Below are 20,856 nucleotides of genomic sequence, written 5' to 3'. Positions count from 1 at the left end.
TATTTGCTTATCAGAAGTAAAAGTCTTTTATACAGGAATTTCTTGGACCTACCCATTACCTTGAAGCCACCCTTTTATTATTGGTTTATCTTTTTTTTATTTATAATTAAAAAACACTAACGACTACGGTCGTCATATCTCTTTAGGGTTTCTAAAATTGGCTCTAGTACTTTTATTTTCACATAAAGCGCGTCTTCTTGCTTGAGCTGTAAAACATATAATGAATCAAGACAACAGTTTGATTAAAATAAGGTTCATTCAGTGCACTTACATTAACAACCATATCTAAAGCTGAGTGGAAGAAATGTAACCAGCTTACACATGTAGACCCTGACGGTAGGGTCAGTGTCGGTGTTGCTGTCGGTAGGACTAACGTCGGTGTCGGTGTTGTTGTTGTTGTCCGTAGGACTAACGTCGGTGGGGTCTCTGGCGGTAAGGCTACTGGTGATATACATAAAATTAATTAATTTATTTTCGGTATATTGATCATAAATTTACCTGGAGCTTGTCGTATCCTCCAAAATTTGCTGCAAACGGATCTCTCTCGGTTTGCATATTTTCATATATGACGACCGAGTGATGTTTTAAAAGGTGCTTTTTTAATAAATTTGTTCTCGCACCATGTTTTCTCCCGCATTTGGAGTACTTTTCCCGCAAACAGAGCCAGTAAACATAAACGTTTTGTGGAAATACTCTACAAACCTTTTACAGGCAACTTGCCCTGCAAATTCTTTGGAAACTGCCTCATATCCCTTTTTGACGTCACCTAGAGGCAGCATTGATAGTGCAAAGAACATTTTAATGCTCTTGCGAAATTCAGGGTCTTTTTCATATTTGGTCTTCCAAGAGAGTCTTTGAAGAGACTTTATAATTGCTTCCTTGAAATGGAAGAAGCAACCTAGTACTCGGCTTTGTGGAAAAATTGTTTTAAAACTATACACTGCCGCATGCTCGAAATCTAGTAACATAACCCGACTTTTATTACTTATATTTAATTTTTCTTTTACTATTTTAAAAAATTGAGTGTATATTTCAACCGTTTTACCAATTAGCAGCCCAAAAACTGCGGCATGTGCTGCACCGTTTTTTACAAAGTGCATCACATACAACTGGTAAAACGGTTGGGGAGCAACCGCGAATGTACCGTCTGCCATCCAAATATCGGAATATCGGTTGACTCTAAGCAGGCAGCCATATCTTCATGCGCAAAAATAAGAATTCTATTTCCTTCCGACATACCTGAATCATATAAAGTGACATCCATAATGATCTGCACATAAGAAAAAAATTATTTTCAATATGATTATATTATAATATAATGTTTTATATAACTTACTGATTTTGGGGTGGTCATCGAATATAACATGCCATTTTTCATTTTTGTAGTGGCCTCTTCGACCACCGCGTCATGTATTTCAAAATTGTGTTCATGGTTACGCTCGGCCCCTTTTTTTATCGCCTCATTTTTAAAGGCATTTATAAATGCAGGGCATTTTTCCTTGTGGAAAGCCCTGCATTTATATGTGTCATAATAATTTTTTCTGAAAAAGAAAATTTGCATTATCTTGATGTACCAAATATTACTACTACTCATACCTTTTAAATATGAAGTCATATTTTTCAAATTTAATAATTGGCCTACCTTTAGTGGTTAACTTGATTGACTAAAAATATATGTTAAATAAATTAATATTTTCGGTATATTGATTATAAACTTACCTGGAGCTTGTCGTATCGTCCAAAATTGCTGCAAACGAATCTCTCTCTCTGCAGATTTTCGTTTATGTCGATCGAGTGATATTTTGAAAGGTGATTTTTGAATAATTTTGGTTACGCACTACGTTTTCTCCAGCATTTTTCGTAGTTTTCCCTCAAACAGAGCCCACACCAAACAGTGGAGTCGTCCCTCGTCCCAAAATACTTGCAAAAACTACCGACTTTGATCTATATACACTTCTACAAATACTTGAATAGGTGTACCAAAAAACGCTTTCAATTACTATCAAACGCAAATCAAACGTAAACATAAATGACAAAATTATCGAATCTTTAAATCAAACAATCCTTTCATACTCTGTGAAATATTTTTACGATAACGAAAATGTCATACAATTTTACTTAATGCGATCCTAGTGGTATATATGTCAAGCTCAATAGTAAAATAAAAATGATTACTTATTATACAAACACTTTAAAAAATATTTACCCATTATTATATAAATTATAATTATTTTTTTTAAACATTTTTTTTCCTCTTCAATTCTTGATTGTTGTTGGTCATTTTCCGGTAGCTAAAACAAACAAAAAATATATATATAGAAACATTATAACAATATAAAGAAAATAATGATACCTCGCCTAACCAACGCCCAATTATATTCCCAAAACCGCGTCCGTTTTCAATTAGCCGTTGGCGAAGAGCAGCATTTGCGGCATTATTTTTTTCATGTACAATTTGATCAATTTGTTTTGCTCCCAAAGGTTGTATAGCATCAACATCAGGTACAATATCCACATCAGTATTATCATTCCATTCTGGTACTAGTGCTGGTGATATTGCACTTGGTGTTGATGTTATACAACTATCAGGAGCAATTACACCTTCGTCTAAAATTTCGTCTATTTCCGATGTTGTACCATTTTTTTCGATCTCTTTTTCATAATTCATTAGAGTTGAGGCAACCGATGAAGGCCTATTCCATATTGTCGAAACATTTGGAGATAACGAATGAGCTTTTTTTTCCATCGGTTGCTCTTTATTTCGGCTAAAAATAGAAATTTATAAAAATAACAAATAAAATTAAATCTTACAAACTAACAAGTCTTTTACTTACATTTTAATTTTATGAATTTTTTCTATGTGTTCATAAGTGGTATGATTCATAGAGCGATATGTTTTTATTTGTTTAATTTCGAAACACATCTTGCAGCACACTTTGTTTTTATAAATTTCGGTCGTCTTAATATTTTTTAAATATCCATAATATAAATGAATAGGATATTTGTATTGTTTTGGTACCGGTAAATCTACGAGCTAAACCAAACATTAAAATTAAAATTTAAAAGATTTATAAATTATTTAACTTACTTCGAAACTCTCAAATTTTATTAGATTAGACATATCAATTTTTGTAGCTAACTTTACTGATCACTTTACTTTAACTTTATATTAATTGCGTTTGAAATTTTAAATATAACTGGATCGTTAATAGAAGTGACTCATCAAAGTTATACCGTTTTTTTATATCGTTTTTATTTTGAAGTTTCCTTGATTTATGTTTGAATGCAGTTTATGTCGTTCAATTTTCAAACGGATTGAATACTTAACTATTTTTATAAAAGTAGTTGAAGTATTTGTAGAAGTGTATATATGTAGATCGTTAATTTTTGAAGAATAATATGAAAAAGAATATAATTTTATATGCAAAATTACAATTTCTGTTGAATTAGGGCAATAAATGAAATAGTTATGCAAGGGAGTGTGGTATGGATAGTGAAATCGTATTTTAACTAATTATACTACAAAGGAATTACCTGTAAATTATAAATGAATTGTAGGTAGTTTGCGAAAATCTTTTTAAAATACTTACTTCTCTAACGTCTAAAACAGTACATTAGTTCGAGATTTGTTCGAGATTAGTTCGAGCATTTCTTTTTTCTTAAGGATATTGTAGATAATAGTAAATCAAGTAATAGTAAATCAAGTAAATAAATCAAGTAACAAAATCAAGAGTCAACAAGTTGTAAGAACAATTATACTGAAGTACTATCAGCCATAAACAAAAAAGTAAATAAGCAAAGTAATAAAATGTAAAAACATGTTAACTCTTGATAGTGGTAAAAATATGATTATTAGTTTTTAAGAAATTGATTAGAAAATAATTAAGACAAAGAAAAATGTCTTTGTTCGATAATTAAGAAAAATAGTTTTCTAAGATTAAAAATTTCATTAAAAATAATTGTATTTTAAAAGAGTAGTTGAAAGTTAATACTCAAAGAATACAGTCATTCTACTAGAATAAAGCATAGAATAAAATATTGTGTTTCTGTTAACATAATACTTAATAAAGTTATGTTATAATTAAAATAAATTAAAACTCTGTTTAATTTAAATTTGTTCCAACAGCAAAGTATCAACTTCTGCCATAGTATTTTGTATTTAAAATATATATAAAATAAAATAAAAGAAAAAAAATTTGCGTGATGCTCTCGATTTTAATTTTTTTCTTTGTTTATTCAACCAACAGCAGCGTCTAATTTACTTATTTTATTCTAATGAGAAGAAAGTATAAAAAATTAGAGGATGGGAAAATGATCAAGGCAAAACAACTTTTGATAATTTTTTTGTATGAAAATGGCTTTATTTTAGAAAAAGGTCGCGAATTTTGGAATGTTGAAAAATGTTATATTTTCAATATTTCTTCAATGAAATGTTGATTTTCAGAGTGATTTTCAACTATTGCTATGAAAATATGTGTAATATCGTTAATGTTCAACTAATATTCTTGGGAAAAAACCCAATATTTTGCCAACATTTCTGGAAATTTTTCTATTAACTTATCGACCTAAAACGGACTAAGTTTTCGTCTTTATTCAAGAGAACCACTTTTGATTTTTATTGCAAAATACACAAACATAATTTGTGTATTTGCAAATAAGCAAAGAAAAAATTCATACGAATAAGGATACTATACGAAAAGGATGCTATCAGAAGTTCTTAAAAGCATTAGAAAACACAATACGCTTTTAAATTTTAAAAGATTAAAGTTTATATGTGATAAAGTAAGTAGCATTTTGTTTGAGTGGTAAGTGTAAAGTAATGCAACAGAAAAATTGTTAAATTATTAATTTCTTAAATTTGTTTTTCAGATTAAAATTTATTGAGGATGACGTTTAATAAGTAAAAAGAAATTTAAAGGAATCCTAGAAGAGAAATTTATTTTTAAAATAAATAATTAAATTAAAAGGTTTCTAAAGGAAAAAAAAAACAGGCGTAAGGTAATAAAAAAATCAATAAAGAATTTCAACTTTGAACAGCAGTCGTAACTAGACGTACAGAATGTAGAGGTCAATCGAGTTTATCATATACAATATAATCCAACCTGAAATTTTTAATACTTTCATGCAAAACACTCCATTGCCTCTTTTTTTTTTTTAGGATTATTCAAATTGCTTTAATGAGGAAAACGCAATGTTTGGATACAAATAGCGTCTTATTATAATGGCAAATTCATTTATATGACGAATCGTAGTAAATGTACATATTTTAATAATATGAGTTTACCAGTATCATATTTAAATATTTACCAGTATCATATTTAATTGGAAATATTTGTAAATATAATAAAAGTCGCAATGATAATGTCGAAAACAAACATAACAATAACAACATTCATTAATTAGCACAAACACTGATCATAGATAAGAACCATCCGTTTGCTTTAACTGGGTGCACAAAAATCAATAACAGCACTGCAACTACAATAAAAAAGTGGCTTTAAAAAACACTTTATTTGGAATATGAGAATACTTACTTGTAAGATTTTTTATACATTATACTTAGGTAAATCAATTTCTTCCTAACAACTTTAAATTATTAAATTTTTTTAAGATTAATATTTTTTTAATCAATTTTATAGGGTTCTTCGGTTTACCCTTTGATTTATTAAATAGATAGACAGGAAATAATTGTAAAAAATTTAGTTTACATTTAGGAGTTATAAAAATAATATACATATTACAGATTTCCAGAACTATTACTTATTCAATACGGACGAAGATTCGAAGAAATAATTATCTTTATTTTTAGTACTTTTAAAATAACACATATAGTAAAACAGTTGTAATCTTTTATAAATCACAAATGCATTGTAAAATTCTTGAAAATCATTATTCTTTAATATGAAGAAATCCGACCACCATTCCAAATTTGGCGCATACAAGTGAATATTATTACTTACTTTTTATAATACTGATTAATATAAACTTTTCTTGTAAATACAATTATTATTTGCTTATCAAAAGTTAAAGTCTTTTATACAGGAATTTCTTGGACATACCCATTACCTTGAAGACACCTTTTTATTATTGGTTTATCTTTAACAGATTTTATATTGGTATAACACTTGTATTATGTATTTCCAAATTATTTACGTTATTAGTTGAAAAAAAAAATTATTTGGAGATTTTAATTTGAAGTTATCTAAGTATTTGTAGTAATAGATTTTGGGTATCAATCAAAATGCAGATAAAATATCAATTTTAATTATTCGGCAATCGGATGTCTTGTCAAATAATGAAAATGTTATAAATAATTTCATTTCGAGGTACAGTCGATCAAAAATAATGTAATTTTGATTTGGAAAATTTTTATTATTATTAAAAATGCATAACCAGAATGTTTGCGTTTTATTTGTTTTTCGTTCTGTTTATTTCTAAAAAGAATTTCTCAAAAATTTTTTTGCTTTGTATTTTTTTTTTTTTACACATTTAATTCAGTTTGTTCTTTATTTTATAATTTTATAAATTTATAATATAATTGTAATGTTCTTATTATTTTTGTTTTCATCAACTTTCGTTCTTTTTCTTTTGTCTTCAATTTATTTTGGATGAAATTATTTTTTGCAAATTAAATGTTGTTTTTTTTTTTTTTATATAATAATATAGATAGGTCATCCATGTAAATGTTCCATTTTATAATTTTAAATATTATATTAATTTATATATAGTATGTATATATCTAAATAATAGTTTTTTTTTTTAATATTTTTCATTTTAGTTTTATATCATTTATGGGATAATTAACAAGTTATAGATCCGATATAATAATATGTATATAAGTTTTTATTTTTTTTTATATTTAAATAGTTTATACAAAATAAATATAATATACAACTGTACTGTATAAATTTTATTTGTTTTTTTTTTTTTGTATGTATATAAAGAGTATAATAATTGGTATAATAAAATATTTTATTTTAATGTTGTGTATAATTTTTTAAACAAAAAATAAATATATAGTTTTTTGTTTTATTTTTTTTTTTTTTGTTTAAATTTATTTTTTAATTAAATATTTATGTATAAATGAGCGGATTATAGAAAATATTACATTTTTTTTAAATTTTGTATTTAATATATTATATTTTATGGCTTTATGTTTTGTTAATTTACAAATATTATATATAAACAATTACATTATCTTTTTAGGAATTAATTTTTAGACAAAATTTTAACATTTATAATATCCAAAATAAATTTTTTTTTATATTATTTTGTTTTTCAAAAATTTATTATATTTTGATGTTATATAATATATATACATATTTATATATCTCTGTAATAAAATAATATATTTATATATGCTTTATTGGGTTAGTGTATAATAAAAAGCATTTAAAATTAAAATTAAATATTAAAAAAATTTAATGTTGTTAAAAGGAAATACTTTAATTAAAATTGTAAAAGAAAATATTGATGATTTTTTGTTTTTTATTTTAAATATTTTGAATTGTAATCATTATAAATGTCTATATATGTACGTATGTGTACAAAAAAAAAAAAGAAAAGAAGAATTTAATATATGTACTTATAAATGCATTGACACGTTTATTTTGGATAACATTTTTATTTTAATTTTTTAAAATGTATATTTAATATTCTGGTTATATAATACATTAACATATGTAAATGCTCCTTTTTTAATTAAAAATTTTTCAAAAGTTTTATATTTATGTAAAACATATACATATATATATATATATATATATAATTTTTTTTTTTGAATTACATAATTTAAATATTTTTTTTTATAATGTAATCATCGGGATTATTTAAATTTTTATTTTCTCATGTATTTATTGAGAACATTTTGCTCAATTTTCTCATTACATTACATAAAAATTAATATTTTTCTCATTAAATACATAATATTAACTGACAAGTGATTAGTTAGTTATTTTTGAAATATAAACAAAAAATTTTAATTTTAATTTAATATTGAACAAATATATACATACATAGTAAATATATATAATTATGTAATTTAAAACAGAAATAATATTAATTAAAAAACAGAAAAGTGATGTATAATAATATTATTAATTAATATTTAATAAAATGTTGTTATATATATATATATATATATATATATATATATATATAAATATAGATATATATAAATATACATGTAAGTTTTCCCCACATAATTTTAAATTTAAAATTGTAAATATTTATACATATTTTTATTTGGTTGCACAATAATTTTATTGAATTTTATTATATTATTTAAAAGTAGACATAAAATAGTTTTAATTTTTTTTTTCTTTTTGATTAACTTTTTGTAAATAATTTTTTAAAATATTTAAATATATTTATGTTTTTTTTTTTTATTTATTTATATAATATTGGATATTAATAATAATGATAATAATATTGGATATTAATAATAATAATGATAATAATAAAGAAGTATATATATATATATATATATATATATATATATATATATATATATTTATAGGAAGTATATATACATATATGTATATATATATATAGTATATATATATATATATATATATAGGAAAATCAAATTAATTTTCTTTTTCTTTATAAATATATACGTATGATATTTAAAATTTTAGTTTTTAATATACAATATTAATTTAAATTTAAATTTTTGCTGGACATTAAAATTTTTTATACATTAAAAATACAATAGTTATAAATTTATATAATAATATAGTATAATATGTACATATATATAGGTAGTAAATTTTTTTAATTTATATATATAAATTTATATACCAAATTTATTATATTAAATTTGATATATAAATTTAAATATATATATATGTACATATATATATATTTTTTTAATGAATATACATACATAAGTATAGATTCTTTTGTGTTTTTTAAATGTTAAAAATATATATGTTTTATAATTTTGTTAATTGGCACACCCTGTAACTTTTAAGTTTTTTCTATACATTTTTTTTTTTTTGATAAAATTTATAAGTATATAATATTACAAATAAGAAATAAATGTATTCAATTGATGACTTGAATATTTTTTTAAAATATAATTAAAATATTATAAACGATTTTACCACAATATATATAATATATATACATATATATTATATACATATGTATTTATAATGTGTAATTGTAAAATATATATATATTTTTTTAAAATAATTAATATTTGTATTCAAATATATATGTAAATTTTTCATTAATTTTAAATTCATTTTTAATTTAATTTATTTCATAAATTGACTTTTATAATTTAAATTTTGATAAAATTAATTTTAATATAATAATTTAATATTTTTTTTCAAAAAGAAATTTAAACAGTCATTTTTCAAAAGTTTGATAATTTTTGTATTTTTTTAAGGACTTTTGTTTTTTTTTTTTTTTGGTTTCTGTATAATTTTTGCTAATTTTTAAGGACTTCAAGATTTTCACATGTTGAACAATATCTTTTGTTTTTGTTTTTGTAGTTACTTTTAAAAATATTCAATTTTTTTTCAATTTTGTTTAAATTTTATGATTTCATTTAATTTAAATAACTTTTTGAATTGATTTGGCTCCTTTCATTGGTGAAAAAGAAAGTCCTGGTTTTCCAATTGGTCCATTAAAATAATTTAAATGTCCTAAAGAACGTTTTTTCTTTGATACCATAAAACGTTTTGATGGATCTATTAAAAATTAAAAAAAATATAATTTATTTATTTTTTAATAATTTATTTAAATTTATAATTATTGAAATCAGTTTATATTTACTTCTAGCTCCTTTATCCTTATAAATTTCATAACGTGGTATATTTTCAAAATTAACTGGTATTTGATATCTTGGATCAAAATCATTTTCATCTAATTTATTTGGTGTTATAAGTGAACCGATTTCATCATGATCATCATAATAATTTGGTTTACTATATGTTAAATAATCTTTATTATTTAATTCCCATAATGAATCTGATTGTGGTTCTTTTTCTAATGCTCCAGCTTCAATCATTGCCAATAATGCTAATAGTTCATTCGGTGTTAATTCTAGTTCAGTGTATTCCCTATACAATGAAATAATTCAATAGTTCAGTTAATTCAATAGTTTTAGGAATTTCTTTTTTTGAAAAATATTAAATTTAATATATTATCTAATTTTGTATAAGTATATATACTTCTTCTTTGTAAGCTTATAAAATTGTTTCCTTAACTTTAATACTTGATACTTCAAAAGAGTAACATTGAATTTTAATTCTTTATTAATTTAGTTTATTTCAAACTTTGCTTACTTTGCTTAAATATACTTAAAATAGATTTTGAATTTTATTTTAATATACAAAGTTATAAGAAAGTTGTTATAAGTTTTATAAAATTATTAAAATAATTGAAGTAAAATAATAAAAATTTAATTGAAGATTAAAAAAATTTGAAAATCATATTTTATTGTACTTTATAAAGCTGTTTCTTATTAAAATTTAATTATACTTTTCAACCATATTAGCTAAGACTTTTATAAAAATTCTTAATAAATATTTATTATACTCGAAATTATGTTATTAAAGGTATATAAAAGTATTATTAAAGGATTAAAATAGATGTGGCCAGTCATATTAATATTACGTAAAATAAAACGCGAGAATTATATCAAAAGCATGTTTTAAGCATATTTTTTTTGGATTTAAGATTTTAATAATATTTTTTAGTTAAAACTTGTTCTAGGAAAGATTACAAAACTCAATAATAATTGATGCTAGAAACACAGATGAGAAGAACATTTCCAGAAGAAAGAAAAACTGAATTAGAAAGCAGATATAGAGAAAACTATTGGCTCCGGAGGTTGTGAATTTAAATACAAAAAACATGATAAAGCAAAACTAATGGTTAGTCTAGTTTGACTAGTTTTAGTTGACTGACGACGATTTGAGTCCGCTTATATTTGTCTGTTGATAATGTAGAAATCATTTAATAATAAAACTATATTTTTTTATTATATTGTATACGATTTTTAACAATTAAATTTTTTAATTTCTTGTTTCTTTTAAGGATTTTGCATTTTAATCCTTGATTTTCATAAAAAGTTTTTAATGAAATACAGATTAAAAATGTGGGCAGAAAATATGGTAAACTAAAATTTCCAATATTTTTAGTATTCTGGTAAAAAATTACAGTAGAAGTTAGAAACAATTTTGGTTTTTACAAAAACTTTATAAATATTTTAATACACAGAAAATTATATAACTGTTAATTTAATACCGTTTTCAAAAATATAATTCGTATACATTCACATTCGGCTATATATGTATATGCATGTCCATTTTATTTTGATGTAGATTTGTGTTTAATTTAATAAACATTTTTAATAATTTTTACTGGGAAAAACAAAAAAAAAATTTATTTTCAAACTTAATTCTATTTAATAAATTATTTAAATTAAAGATGTCGAAAGCCTTTTATTAAAAATGGGTTAAAAAAACATATTAAAAACAATTCATATAGAGTGTTTAAGATTGACATGAAAAATTTTTAAAAGTTGAAAATTTAAAGAAAAACTTTTAAAGGCAAGTAGGTATTAAGCGGATATTATAGATGGTTTTATTAAGTTAAATAGATCCCTGACTTCATAAACGTGCAGATATATCGCAATGCTACAAAGTCTAGAATTTAACATTTCATATGCCAAAAAATCTGCAAAGTCAAAAGTTCAATTTATTTTTTTAATACGTTTAAAATGTATAGATTACGATAATTTCGAACACTGAAAATTTATACATCCTGCTTAATTTTTGCTTTGTCATAGCATGATATGTGGCAGTAATGTAAATATACAAAAATCAATACAAAATTCAGAATTTTTATTAGATAATTAAATTTAAAAGTGACTGCAAATGTAATAAGTAGTGAATATAAAAAATGTCATTTTGGTATTGTGTCCACACTTCACGAACTTTATATACAATGTCAATAAATGCAATGCATATTCTACAATTTAGACTATTTTTGGTCTAAATTGTAGTTATACATTGGAGTATTGTAGTTATAAAGCATATATTTGTAAAATTTAAGTCAGGGAATATTCAAAAATTTTGCTATTATATAAAATATGTATTTCATAAAACATAATTGACTTAATGTGATTTTTGATATTATACTTAAAATTTATATTTTAATTATAGAATTTTGATTTAGAATATTATGCAAGCATAGGTAAAGTAATAATATTTCTGCAATTTTGATGTGACTATGTAAGTTCGAAAATTTATTAGACTAATAGAGTATAATAGAGTGTAATATAAGCGAATTTTTTGAAATATTTAAATAAAAGATGACAAATTGCAAATATAAGAGCTAAATTTTAAAATGGAAATCAATTCTGTCAATTAATGACATCTCTGTCATTTGTTCAAAGTTTAAAAGTTTGAAATTTAAACATTTTATTTATTGAAAACACTCCGTATTTAATTATTTTGTTTTTATCGCTTATCTTAAGCCATTTTAAAAAAAAAATATATTCAACCTTATAACATCTTTTATTATAATATTATGATCTTATTCTTTTGTTGTCCTCTTACAGTTGTTGTTTTTTTTTTATTTAAATTAAAATTATTTTTATTAAATACATGATTTCATTATGCTAATGATGATTTATTTTTTTGTTGTTTATTTTTTCAGTGAAATGGTGTGGAAAATTTATTTTGTGTAAGCATCTTTTTTTTTCCCTTTATTTTTTTAAATTACTTTATAATTTCTTTTAAAGGCTTCCAACAAAACTAATATTTTTTTTTGTTTTAAAAAATATAAGTAGGTAAGTAATTTTTTACATAAACTTTGACATTTGAAATTATAGAAAAATAATAATATTTTGTATGTATGTACGAGTATATTTAAAAAGTTCTTTATTTGTACCATTGTTACAAAAAGTTTTCAAAACAAATATTCTGTTAAATAAATTCATGTTAACTTTTATAATTATGGTTCTTTAATTGTCACATTTTTGACAACATTTTAACAGAATTTATTCTTTATTTTGCTTCATTTTCAGCATATGAAAGAAATTTAAGGTTTCAAAAATGACTGTTTAGCCGAGCCTTCTGTTGCATTATCCTCTTTTTAGTTGTTTTTCTCTAATCAGTCTAATGAATTAATCCAAAGTTTTGGAAATTTTTTTGTTGCAATAAGACTAAAATCACTAATAATGCACTCTAGAAATAAAAAACAATTTAGTCTTTTTTCTACAAGGTGGATAAATCTCGAAAGACGAAGAAGGACGGCTCTACCTGCCTTTTTCCTCCGACGCTCTGGAGAGCGTGACTCTTACCCTTAAAAATCACCTAAACTCTGAACGGATAAAACTATGTAGTCCTACAGACCAGCTATTACCTCTGCGCTAACTTGGTTTTTCCGTACAGGAATTAAATATCATCCATAAGGAAACTGGTATTTTGTGTTGTTACTGTTACATACATATATACCATGACGTATTTACCATGCTCCGAAGAACTTTATTCTGGAAGATTTGAATTTTGTTAATGTGAGTCTTCTTGGCAAAACCCCACAATTGGATAATTGTTTGTAAACAAATTTACGTATTTATAATTTTTCAACTTAAATTAAGAAATTTGACATTATATTCTCTCGAAATTCGAAAGTACATTATTTCGGTATAGTTAAAATTTTTATGGTTTTGGTATTAATATTATTCTCAGTTCAGTTAATTAAAAAAAAGTAGATTTGTTGGCGTGTATAGCAAATAATTCTTCTCACTCGAAAATCACGTTGTACAAATATATAATAGTTACTCACTTTCTTCTCCCAATGCCGAGTAAAATAGCTAGATAAGCGATCAGGCCCTCGTATTTACATTCGGGATGTATTGAATATCATATAACAGTAAAATAATTTGAAAAAAAGATTATATCCAATGGTTTTGGTTTGGCAACCCATTTTGGGTAATAAAATTTCAAAATTTTTTTAAAATGATAATATAATAATTTTAATTGTCAAATTTAATTGTCACACTTCAAATTTTATTTTAGTGTAAAATTTTTATCACTCAAGTTCTAACTGAATAATTGTTTGTATATTATAGTGAATGATATGAATATTAGATACGCAAGGGCTTTTAACATTTTAAGGATTGAATAGCAACAAAAAAAAACAAAAAGAACAGCTTCCTGTAGAATCCGCTTCTTTATTATACAATCAATTCAATTTAAACACTTGAATTGAATTTTAAAATTTACTTTGTAATTCAAAAAGGAACAAAAGGAAAAAAAAACTCAATTTTTCTCTCTTCAACTTCTTCAAAAATGTAAAATTAAAACTTTTATTTTTCTTTTATTTTTCTTTTTAGTTTTTATTTTTTTAGATTTCATTAACCTTCATAATAACTTTTTTTTATATAAGTTATTTTTTATTTGCATATAGCTTGATCGGATCTCGATTCTTTGCGTTATATTTATATACATATGTACATACATATGCAAATAAACGTAATTTTATAATATTTTATAATTCACGCCATTTAATTTTTTGTCCTTGTCTTTACACAATATAAGTTTTATATAAATGTGAAATTTTTATGGATACGTCGTTTACCTACACATATAGAACAGAAAATAATATTGTTCAGGAATTTTCCAAAAGGGATAGAAAACTTTCTAGAAATTTCATAATATTTATATATATATATATATACGCATATACACACATACAATATGACAGAATATTAAAAGTATATACAAAAAGGCGAAAAAAAGGCAAAAATTGCTCTCCCAATAGCTTATAAGTTTTAAATTGAATTATTGATTAAATTTAAATTAAAAATAAAAGACAATAAAATAAAATAAAAAACAATATTGTAGAGTATATATGGTGTTTACATTATGTAAAAATTAATAATGAAAAAAGTATAAAATAAAGTAAATAGTTACATGCATGAAGGTTATGTTATGTCATCTGTCTTAAAGTTGTTCTTGAAAGTAAAAGAAATAAAAGTAACGAAAAAAACAAAATACAATTTTATATTTAGACTTTTTTTAATTAACTTTTAATATTTTACCGTTTTTATAAGTATAATTGCGTTTTATGTCAGACCTATACTACGAGTACATTTTTAGTTTTTAAAATTTAAAACGAGAAAAATCCCAGCCTTGTTATACATTTTGACATATCATATTTTATTATTACGTACTTCTTTTCCAAGAAATTACCTGTCAAATAGAGCATAACTAAACAATTGTTTTGCATAAAACAATATAATGCTGTTTAAGGTATTCTGTCATTAGATTATGTGTAAATTTCTGCTATCAATTCAATTTCAAGCCAAATGTTAATTAGATGAAAAAGAGGTTTACTTTTTATTTATTCGAAAAACAGATTTTGTTCTTTAAATTTGAGAGTTAATATGAGAGTTTTCGTTTATGCTCGTTGCGCTGAAATTTCTGCATTAGAACTTAAATTTCTAAGTCGCAACTTATGCAGTCTACAAATTTTCAAACTTCTAAGCAATTAGTCATTTGAATATGGTATAAATAAAAATTAAAATTTTGAAATTTAAAAAAAATAATAAAAAGAATCATACGGTAGCGAAAAAATCTAAATTGGCAGAATAAATTTACCTATCATACACACTTTATTACAGCGAGAAATTTTCGAACGATTTCTATTTTCAGTATAAATGCAGCGTACAATTTTCGAACGTGCTACAAGTTAGAGTTATTTTAGAAATGAATTAATTAAAACCCGTGATATATATGTTATTCTTTCCATTTATTAATTCCAAAATGAATAATCGTTCACATATTTATGTCAAAATTAGCATAGTACATATTTTTGTAATACTGCAGGATGATGTTTTAGAACTAATTCTCCTTATACGGCATTTCATACACCCTAAACATTTTTTTTTTTCAATTTTCAGAAAATACATCTTCAGAGGGGGGACTATGCTGATTTTGATTTTAAACAACTTAATTGTATTTTTTGTTATTCTGATACGAGCATCGTTATTTTGACACATTGCAATAATAAAACATAAATTACGATAAAAAATTAAAAAAAAATCTGTATTAAATATAATTAAGTAATAATGATAAATTTTCATTTTAATATTGAAATTAACTTGAAAAAAAGAGATGAAATAATTTCTTTTTTGACAAGCAGATGTCAATTAAAAATGAAAGACGTATAAAAGACATTAAATTTTTGCTAATAATTTGCAAATAAACAATGTGCGTGTGTATATGAAAAAAAAACTTGTTTGAATTTTCAATTTTTTTTTTATTTTAATAAAATTCTAACATTAGAATTCATAAAATTCTCTGTATATGTTTGTGTGTATTGAAAATGCCATTGAGATTTCATTTCACTTCAATTTTTATTTTATTTCAAATTAAAAGAATAATTTCATAATTTTGTTATTGTTTTAATTTAAAATGAAAATAATTGCCATTTGTCCTTGATATTTTTGATTTTATCTTTTACAGTTTTTATTTTACTGTTAATTATTTACTATACAACACAATTATTGAGGTATACACATACCTTATATAAATAAGTTCTTTTAGTTTTGTTTTGTATTGAGATAAAATATTATTTCTTAGAAATAATAATTTTAAAGTAATTAAAATTAAATAATTGGAGTAGATAAGTTTATTTATTTTCTATACAAATAAATACAATATAAATTATAAGTGTAAATTATTAATAAAAATATTTTGAACTTATTAAAATTTAATTTTCAAATTCTATTCAAATTGTTCGTACTTCAATGTTATTATTTTGTCAGAAGTTTTAGAAATTTTGAAAATGTACTTAAAAGTTAAGGAAATTTTTAGTAAGTGAATTTTAATAAAAATGTTTTGTAACTGTTTTATATCCTGTTGCCTATCTAATTCTTATAAGCTAAATGAGCTCTAAATTTTCTAAGATGGTGGACTCGAATATGTTAGTATTAATAATTAAATTATTAATGTTATGTTTTCCAAAGTTCAATTGTATTGTATGGATTTGACAAATTATAATTATTTTACAAAATGGAGTTACAATATTTTAGTTTAGCTCAAAATAATTTATGAAAATTCGATTTTATGAAATTTAACAAAAATTTCCAATAAATTTTTAATTTTTAAAAATTTTCATATTTTAAAATTTTTTTTCTTCGCATTCTATTTTAAATTATTACCGCACAAGTTTTTTTATAATTATGTAATAAAATAAACGCCTAAGGATATGCAAATATTTTTTGTGTGTAGGAAGTTTTTCAGTTTTTGAATTGCTAAAAATAAAATCTGCAAACTTAATTAAATTAAAATATGAAGAAAATGCTATTTACTTAAAAATCAAAAAAAAAAAAAATAATTTTTTTTTTAAATCTCGGTTAAAACTTTTTAATAACTTTTGGGATTTCCAACAAAAAAAAAACCGAAAAAAGACTACAAAGTAAAACAAAATAAAAAATCTCTTTCATAGAAAATATTATTTTTTGACAGAGAACTGTTTCTCTTTCTCTTTTTCGTTTTTGTTTGTTTTTGATTGTGAATTTGTTCAAATGAATTTTTGAAATTTCAACTTGAAGGCTACAACATTCGCCTTTCATGTGATGTTTTATTGTAACAATAGGTATAAAATCATTTTCAAAGTGAAACATTAAAGTTTTTACAAGAATAACTGTTTTGGATAATATAACAAATTTATTGATATATATACCTACATATATACATATATGTGGGAATTAATAATCGTCCCGTATCTTTTATGGTATCTTTTATGTGATATTGGTCACTTTTATGTGTCAATTATTTTATCATTGCGAATTCAGCTGCAGTTTATTTTGTTAATTGGGTACCTACAGCATAATGTTTTTGACAAACTTTCTTCTTTATCAGAACGTGGACGTGGACGGATGTTTTTTTTTGGACAAAGTAATTTTAGAGAAAAAGATATTTTCCATATTTAAATAAATATTAAAAAAACCACATATATATATATACTTACGGTACAGTATCATCAAAGCTTGAATGTTGTTTATAAGAACGTTTTCTTCTCTCATTATAATATCTATTATTATAGCCATATGATGATGTGGAATATGGTGAATATGAGAGTGCCATTGGATTCTGATATTGTGTTATTGATGGTTCTGAATTTAAAATATTTTGTAGATTATCATATGGTTTATTATGACTAATATATTGAGCTATATATTATAAAAAAAAAAAAAGAAAATATATAAATTATTTAATAAAATTTAATTTTCCGATTATAATTATACATTTAATTCAATTGTGAATAAATTATTATATAAAATATTATATTTACATCTTGTTTGCGGATAATCATCAAAATCTTGAAAATCCATTGATGTCATCGGATCTAATTCATTAGCCCATATACCATTTGGTATATAATTTGGATAATTTCTTGTTAATGTTGATGGTATTTGTATATTATCATTATTTGGATTATTATTATTATTGCTACCATATAAAAATTGTGAATTAACACCTCTTTTATGTGGTATCGGTTTCTCTTTAATTAAATTTGTTGCCATAAATAAACCAGAAACAAATTGATCTGGTATATTATTATTTAATTCATTATCATTTTTTGTAATATGTAATTTATCATTATTATTTTGATTTGATAATTGAGATGATCCTTTAATATTTTGATTATTATTTGTTAGGGTTGTTGTTGTAGCACTTGAATATGTTTGTGTACCATCATTAATTACATTTAAATTTTTATTATTTTCAGTATTTTCATGTTGTAATGGAATCGGTTTTTCATTTGATGATCTTTTAACTATATATGTATAAAGTAAAAAGAAAAATTAAAAGGTATATTATTAAATTATAAAAAATAGTTATAAATAAATATTATTTTTTAATTTTAGGATATTAGAAAATTGAAGGGTTGCCCGTAACCTCAAAGAATTAGAAATGATTTTTGAATTTCATCTGTAATAGCATATTAACCTGTCACAATATATTTTCTTAGAACTAGAACACAACTACAGTAATCAAAATATATTGTATTAAATACAGAAGGGCGAGCACAAAATTGCATATAAAATTTGAAGATAATGGCATATCTGATCATAAAATTGCCATTGCGAGTGAGTGTTCAGTTAATAAAACATTTGTTAAAACCCTACTCAAGGACCTCACATACTAGAAAAGATTATGTTAAAATATATGAAATAGTCAAAAATGCACTGGCAGAGTAATAAATATGACTGAAGTAGATGAATTAATTCATATTACACAAAGAGCAAAAGAAAAGCAGATTACTCCTATACAATTACTGAGCAATTAAAGATTTGGCGCCTTTTATTTGAAGTACATAAAAAGAACGTTGGTCCCCGTGAACAAAAAAACGGCCAGAAGTTTCTGCAACGATTACAACTATAAATAATGATACAGATCATGTTTATGATGTTTTAGATAAAGATTACGTTACAGGTGTTTTTATTGATTTAAGTAAAGTATTTGATGTAACTAATAATAGCCGCCTTCCACAATTTATTGAAAATTTAAGAATTATAGGCACAGCAAATAATTTATTCAGAAGTTACTTATTGAATAGAATACACTGTATGCGAATCAAAATCACAACAAGCATTAAATTGCTTATAAAGATGAGTTCGCCACAAGAATTTCTACCAGAACTACTTTTGTATTTGTAATTAAAGTACACATAATATGCTGATGGCACAAAACTCATAGTAAAAGTAAAAATTTTGAGTAAAAAAGGTAAATAAAGATATCACAGTCTATAAGAATTGGCTGAACGATACTAAATGTAGCTGGAGTCATTGTACTAAATTCCATGTTAATCAAATGTTCATATCAAGTTATACAAGTAATGTGAAAACCGAATTATACACAAAAACAAATGAACTAGATAAAAACCAACTCATTTATATTCAGAGAAGTGCAAATATTATATTACAAGAGATACAATATATAAATATAATACTAGACAGAGAGGATAGTAAATGATACCTTAAGCAAGTACATCATATGAAAGGTCTAAAATTCAGTGCAATAATTACATCTGGCAACGTGATTTTTAGATAAAATTATTTTAAAAGATTTTGGTTTTAATTTCTTATACACAATTTTACATTTGAATTGTCTGAAATTAAATAATAAATATATAAAATAAATAAATTATACAAGCTGTCAACTACAAGTACCAGAATATTGCAGTTTTGAGACCCTCATATTCAACAATTTATAATGTAACCTGGTTCATTTTGGATACAATTGGAATTTCTACATCATACTTTCATGAATGAAGAAATTAAATTTAATTCTATTTTTAAAATTAAAAGCACAACATCAATATAAATGGAAAACTTGAGAATTATAGAAAAAAAAAAAAAACTCCAAAAATTCTAAAATTTTAATTCTTGGAAAGAAAAATCAAACAAAAAAAAAAAACAGAAAACTTTTGAAAAAATAAATTTTAAAAGTTTGTCATAGCCTCTAGATAATTTCGAATAACTGTGAAGAAAAACAAAAAATTGAATTACATCCTTCTATACTTTAAAAAAGTTTTATTTCTAAATTTTATTTGATTTTTCTTTAAAAGAAATGATTGCATATACAAAGAAAGGAAAATTAGAAAATTAAAGCAATCAAAATGAAAATATTTTTTCTTTAACGTCATTTTGGCAGAGACAAGTTTTAAAAATTTTGCATTTTACGCATCGCATAATTGCGTATGTAAAACTACCACCACTGCCGAGTTTCAGTAATAATTTCAAAGAAAAATTTGAAATTTAACTTTAAATTTTTGGTGTTAAAATTATAAAGTTTTAGAGTTTGACTTTCGAATTCA

General features: G+C 23.1%; 1 protein-coding gene across 1 annotated transcript in view; it reads right to left on the bottom strand.

Annotated features, from left to right (window-relative positions):
- Positions 1-9,364: 9,364 nt before the first annotated feature.
- Positions 9,365-20,856, bottom strand: part of LOC129612928 (probable serine/threonine-protein kinase clkA) — a 49,773-nt gene continuing 38,281 nt past the window's right edge. The window contains exons 2-5 of the mRNA XM_055526775.1: positions 18,328-18,813; positions 18,004-18,205; positions 9,787-10,073; positions 9,365-9,701 (exon numbers count right to left, since the gene is read on the bottom strand). Of these exons, the coding sequence (XP_055382750.1) occupies positions 9,565-9,701; positions 9,787-10,073; positions 18,004-18,205; positions 18,328-18,813 (1,112 nt within the window). The 3' untranslated portion in view covers positions 9,365-9,564. The remainder of the gene's footprint in view (positions 9,702-9,786; positions 10,074-18,003; positions 18,206-18,327; positions 18,814-20,856) is intronic.

The sequence above is a fragment of the Condylostylus longicornis genome, unplaced genomic scaffold (assembly GCF_029603195.1).
Source record: "Condylostylus longicornis isolate FDR11 unplaced genomic scaffold, ASM2960319v2 ptg000079l, whole genome shotgun sequence".
Classification (NCBI taxonomy): Eukaryota; Metazoa; Arthropoda; class Insecta; order Diptera; family Dolichopodidae; genus Condylostylus; species Condylostylus longicornis.
The sequence above is the reverse complement of the archived record's forward strand: the minus strand, read 5'-3'. Positions and strand labels throughout refer to the sequence as shown.